The 5,964-nt window shown below is 34.3% G+C and overlaps 1 protein-coding gene and 1 pseudogene across 2 annotated transcripts; both read left to right on the top strand.

Moving 5' to 3' along the window:
* The first annotated feature begins 403 nt into the window (after nt 1–403).
* Nucleotides 404–3,561, top strand: LOC125835865 (dnaJ protein homolog; annotated as a pseudogene). The gene is made up of 6 exons (XR_007443427.1): nt 404–677; nt 1,598–1,769; nt 1,872–2,013; nt 2,150–2,426; nt 2,504–2,702; nt 3,131–3,561. The product of XR_007443427.1 is annotated as a dnaJ protein homolog (transcript).
* Nucleotides 3,562–4,134: 573 nt separating this feature from the next.
* LOC125835877 (CASP-like protein 4D1) lies at nt 4,135–5,420 on the top strand. Its single transcript, XM_049514976.1, has 3 exons — nt 4,135–4,250; nt 4,351–4,483; nt 5,238–5,420. Exons 1-3 carry the CDS (start codon nt 4,135–4,137, stop codon nt 5,418–5,420), a joined length of 432 nt encoding a protein of 143 aa, XP_049370933.1.
* Nucleotides 5,421–5,964: the final 544 nt, after the last annotated feature.

Here is a 5,964-nt window from a genome sequence, read left to right as displayed (position 1 = left end):
TTTAAACACACTTCAAAGCAAAAACATTGAAATTCCAAATATACCTTCGTTATAAAATAAATATAACTATAAAAAAGTTAACATTGAAATTCCAAATATACCTTCATTATAAAATAAATATAACTATAAAAAAGTTTTGACATCTCGAAAAAATACTCTCGACAACTTGTATCTCTTACTAGCATACTACTTTTGACTTTTCTTTTATCCTCGTGAAGGTATAGGAGCCATTCTAGAAAGTTCTAAACTCCTAAACAAATCACAGCCCTTCAATTTTCTTAACTCAAATAAAACCACGAATCCCACCCACCAAGTCACTTCTCTTTTTTTTCCTCTTCATTTCCCTAACACTGCCAAGAACCTCTCTTTTCCTCTTCTCGCCGCAGCTTTAAATCGGTAAGAATGATCAATTGATTAATTGAATTTACACTTTTGTAGTGAATTTTGATTGCTAATTTTGTAGATCTGTTCGTTGATTTTGTTTGGTTCAGATCAATTTTTATTGACGTAGTTGAACCGATCGAAAGATGTTTGGAAGAGCACCGAAGAAGAGTGATAATACTAAGTATTATGAGATCTTAGGAGTTCCTAAGGCTGCTTCTCAGGAAGATCTCAAAAAGGCTTATCGTAAAGCCGCCATCAAAAATCATCCTGATAAGGGAGGCGATCCTGAAAAGGTAATTATACTTTTATACTGTTTTTTTTTTTATAGGGTTTCTGATTATCAGGTGTAGTTTTGTGTATAGATCGGTATTTGAATTGTTTTAGATCTGTGAAGTACTCTGAATCAATCAATAAACTGTGCGTCTAACCTAAACTAGTTTGAGTATTCCGTTTGGTTCTATTAAATTTCGCTTTCTTAATTGAAGTAGATAAAATTGTCACATAATGTACCAATTAGACTGTCTTATTAGCTGAACAGCCTGAACTATATTGTGGCGGTAGTATAATATTGATTTTAGATTATCCAAGGGCGTGACCTAGTGTTCAATGAAGTAGTTTAAGAATCATGTAGTCTCAGGTTTGACCAGTTCTCATCTGTTCTAGCTTTGGAGTAGATAGTTAGTTACTTGTTATCTGTTACTGGTGGGGTGGCAGGTATCTTGTGGATTTAGTTGAGGTGTGTGAAAGCCTGTTCTGACACTACAAAATAATTAATACTCTGAATCAATCAATAAACTATGCGTCTAACCAGAAGTAGTTGGACTGTTGGAGTGTCTGTTTGATTCTAAATTTTGCTTTCTTAGTTGAAGTAAGATAAGATTGACCTATAATGTACCAATATTGGTTCTGTAATTTGACTGTCGGATTAGCTAAACTATATAGTGTGTAATAGGATATTGTTTTTAGGATTTGTAGTTTGTGATTAATTGGGCAGGGTTACTTTTGAATTATCCAGAATGTATGAGATGGTGTTAAATTGGGAACTGCAATTACTGTTGTGTTTTTGACAATGTTCTGTATGTAGCTAGAGCGATGGTGTTATTCATGTGCAATCTCGATGGATTAATGTCCTTCTTTGGTTCTTTTAGTTTAAGAGCTTGCCCATGCTTAGTAGGTTCTTATTGTTAGTTGATGGATTATTTGTGTTTTTCAGTTTAAAGAGCTTGCTCAAGCTTATGAGGTCTTGAGTGACCCAGAGAAGCGTGAGATATATGATCAGTATGGAGAGGATGCTCTAAAGGAAGGAATGGGTGGTGGAGGTGGTGGACATGACCCATTTGATATATTTCAATCATTCTTTGGTGGTGGTGGAAGCCCCTTTGGTGGTATGTTTGCTGCATATATTTGAAGTTGAATTTGTTTCCTTTTGTCTGCTGTTTTCATAGCTGCAATTATTTTCTCCTACTTACAATTTTTCTGATGTTCAGGTGGGGGAAGCAGCAGAGCTCGCAGACAAAGAAGAGGAGAGGATGTTATCCACCCTCTCAAGGTTTCTTTGGAGGATCTTTACAATGGGACATCAAAGAAGCTTTCACTATCTCGCAATGTGTTGTGCTCAAAGTGCAAGGGGTGAGTTATAACAGCGTGGTTGTTTATTTTTCAACTTCATTTTGTTATTTATGAGTGGAGTGGGTGTCAGTGGTTAGTGCCTTTAACCATCTCGTGCTATGCTACGATACTGATGGTGTTATGTTCCCCTTTTCAGTAAAGGGTCCAAGTCAGGTGCTTCAATGAAGTGTTCTGGCTGTCAAGGGTCTGGAATGAAAGTTTCTATCAGACAGCTCGGTCCATCCATGATCCAGCAGATGCAGCACCCTTGCAATGAGTGTAAGGGTACTGGTGAGACAATCAGTGACAAAGATAGGTGCCCTCAGTGTAAGGGTGAGAAGGTTGTGCAGGAGAAGAAGGTGTTGGAAGTTCACGTGGAGAAGGGTATGCAGAATGGGCAGAAAGTAACATTTCCTGGCGAGGCAGATGAAGCGGTAAGATATGTGCAGTCACATTTTAGAAATGATTTGCTTATAATGACTGGATCTTGACATGATTTGTGCTTTTGCAGCCAGAAACCATCACTGGAGACATTGTTTTTGTTTTGCAACAAAAGGAACATCCTAAGTTCAAGCGAAAGGGAGATGATCTTTTTGTTGAGCACACATTGACCTTGACCGAGGCCCTATGTGGTTTCCAGTTTGTCTTGACTCACCTAGACAACAGACAGCTGCTCATTAAGTCCCAACCTGGCGAAGTTGTCAAGCCTGGTAGGCCCAAAGAACCCCTAATGACCTTTAAAAGATTTTGTTTAATGCAGTTGAGTCTCCATCATCAGTTAATTACTCTGGCAAGTGCCAATCCTAGCAAAAAAAATTTCCAACACCGATTCCAGCATTTACCCTCTCACGTGTTGCCAATTTATACTAGTAAAAATAGAACTCCTAATAACCAGTAGTACTAATATATTACCTGTTTATATTGTTTTCTTCAAGCCTTCAAACAGAAAGATGACACTTCCAATTCCTGTGTTTGTGATCCTTTATTTCCTTCCATTTTCTTCCCACACAACTATGTAGATTCATGTTTATCTAAGCCTTCTCTGTCTTTCACTCCCTCTCTCTGCACACGCCCACATGTATGCTTCATGAATATATCTTGGGAAATACTGACCCCATTTTGTTCTTTGGCTCTGCAGATCAGTTTAAGGCTATCAATGATGAAGGAATGCCAATGTACCAAAGGCCTTTCATGAGAGGTAAAATGTACATTCACTTCACTGTTGATTTCCCCGAGTCATTAACACCAGAGCAGTGCAAGAACCTTGAGGCTGTGCTGCCTCCAAGACCCAAATTGCAAGTGTCTGATATGGAATTAGACGAGTGCGAGGAGACTACTTTGCATGATGTGAACATTGAGGACGAGATGCGAAGGAAGCAGCAAGCTGCCCAAGAGGCATACGACGAAGATGATGATATGCCTGGTGGTGCACAGAGAGTCCAATGTGCACAGCAGTAATTTGGTATTTGCTATCTTGTGATATTGGGTAGATTACTTACCAGTAAAGGATATGGATATTTTTTCTTATGCAGACCGACACTAAGTGTGCTTACATGTTTACGCAATTTGTTTTGATTTGTTATCTCATTCAATAATCCTTTTTAATTCCTAGTCCAATTTGAAATTTCACATGAGCTTAATTCGAAGCAAAATTGTTGGGTTGCACTTCACAAATAACTTAAATCCTGCCACAATTTGCTTATAACTCAGTTGTTGATACAACTTTAAGGCACTTTGAAGTTTGAACCAAGTATTTTCAATGCGGAGTACAATTTTTATGTGTGAAGCATTTTGGTACAGAGGCCTAAAAGTACAATGATCCAGCACTAAAAATCTTAAAAATTGAATTAATAAAACTTAAATTTCTGGAGTTAATATACTTACTCAAACTTCATTTAAGTATATTCTCTTAAAAATTAAATAATTCCTCTCTAGCGCTACTTAGACTTTATACGTTGTTTAAAAGTATATTTTTTTTTTTAATTTCTATAACAAAAAACACTTTGTCACGTAAGCAATTATGTGAGATGGAAAACATACAAGTTTGTGAAATAAGATTTGTTGTTTTGACCGGTGGATATAAGTAAATCATATTATATAAAACAACAGCTTATTTTCGAGATTAATTAACCAAAGTCACCTATGGAGATTACACCATTGCTTAAGTTAATTGCAAGAGTTCTCACATTTGTTTTCTTACTGGTATACCTCATCGTCCTTGCCATTACCCAAAATATAAATCGAATTTTAGCTTATCGGTAATTATTTACTAATTTTACTTTTTTTTTTTGTTAATAACAAAGAATAATTATGTTCTCATTGAAATTTTGGTTTAATGATTGTGATTAAAAATTGCAGTTATATGCTCTTTACAATTGTGATTGGATTTGTGCACACAATCCTACAAATTGCCTTCACAATATTTCACTTAGTCTCTGGCCAAAATATTGGTGGACGTTTCTGGGTTCATTTTGAGTTTTATGGTGATAAGGTATGTATTCTTTCATCGATATTTATTGCCCTACTATGTTTATCAGAGGCGTAGTTACATGTAGTGAAGGGTGGTCAGTTGAATATCCTTTGTTGAAAAAATATATGATGTATATAGAAATTTATACGAAGTATATAAGTCAAAATTTATTTATTTTTATATATAAATATTAAATCTTAAACATTCTTAATGAAATTTCTGACTTTTCTATTTTATCATCCCCATCTTCATTTGTAGTATATGATTTATTGCTGATGACTTTTTCTATTGGATACTAATAGAAGGAACGCATTTTGTAACGACTAATTATTAAATAAAATATGTCTTTTTGAAGGACAATAAATCTCTTAGCTAGGACAGTTGAATTTATGAAACATTGAAGTTAAGTAAAATGAAATAAAATCTAGGGTAAAATGGTTGATTTGGAAAAATGGAGCATGATCACTACCAAAACACGTGGACTCAAAATTGAATTTTATTTTTAGTGGATGCGAAAGTAAAGAGTTTGATAGAGTAAATTTTACATCAAAGTTTGAATATAAAGGTATCACTCTAATTTCTAGATTACCATGTCAAATCTGATCTAAAGAGTTACACATCGTAGATCAACTTAATCTGATAGCTTAAAAATGTTTCACACTATCGGTATATATAACATAGTTTTTTGCACATAATATCGATCTTAATATTTAATTTGTAATAATTATTTATTATTATTATTATTGATTTTTTTTTACAAAAATATTTTTTGCAGGTTGCATCACACTTACTAGCCACAGGAACAGCAGCAAGTTTTGGGATTAGTCCTGTAATTAACTCTGAGGATCAAACTTTTCTAAAAAAAGGATATGTAGTTGCCAGTATTCTTTTAATTGCTTTTTTGTTTTCTGCTATTTCCTCTATTTTTTCTTCTTTAAGCCTCCACAATAGGAGTTGATTATGTTTTTTTTTTCCATATATATAATTAATTATGTGTAGGAGACTAGGAGTACTTAGTTTGTCCCTATGTTACTCAGACTCTCCGATATTGTTATTGTATTTGTGTCGGTTCTTCAAAAATATATTACTTTGAAGGATCCAATAAGTAGGGGAAGATCTAGGTAATTAGGTGTGGTTCCCAAGGGAATTCAATAGCTTTTATGCCGATACTGTATTTATATGGAGAAATTTATTAAATATATAAAAAGTATCTGTTGAGAATTCAATTTCAAAGATGCTTTGTTTTGCTGGCATATTGGATTAAGGTTCGACTCCTCTTGAGTACATATAATAAATTTTCAATTACAAAGATTCTTGTAATTCGAAATGGAAACCTATTTCAATTTTGCTGGAATCTTGAATTAAGGTTCAACCCCTCTGGCTACATATAATAATTGTTTTTTTTCAATTTTAGATTTACGAAAACCTATGAACTTTAAATTTTAATTAAATTTGTCTTTGTCAATATACACTCAACGACATTTTTAAAGAGTTTAAACAAG

Source organism: Solanum verrucosum, unplaced genomic scaffold (assembly GCF_900185275.1).
Source record: "Solanum verrucosum unplaced genomic scaffold, falcon-dt-bn FXZP01000128.1, whole genome shotgun sequence".
In the NCBI taxonomy this organism is placed as follows: domain Eukaryota; kingdom Viridiplantae; phylum Streptophyta; class Magnoliopsida; order Solanales; family Solanaceae; genus Solanum; species Solanum verrucosum.
This window is presented reverse-complemented; position numbering and strand designations above follow the sequence as displayed.

Bases quoted from the DNA above. Each gene is read 5' to 3' on its own strand.
- LOC125835877 (XM_049514976.1), top strand. From the start codon at position 4,135: ATGGAGATTACACCATTGCTTAAGTTAATTGCAAGAGTTCTCACATTT. The intron at 4,251-4,350 runs GTAATTATTTAC...TAAAAATTGCAG, and splicing joins AATCGAATTTTAGCTTATCG to TTATATGCTCTTTACAATTG. The intron at 4,484-5,237 runs GTATGTATTCTT...TATTTTTTGCAG, and splicing joins TTGAGTTTTATGGTGATAAG to GTTGCATCACACTTACTAGC.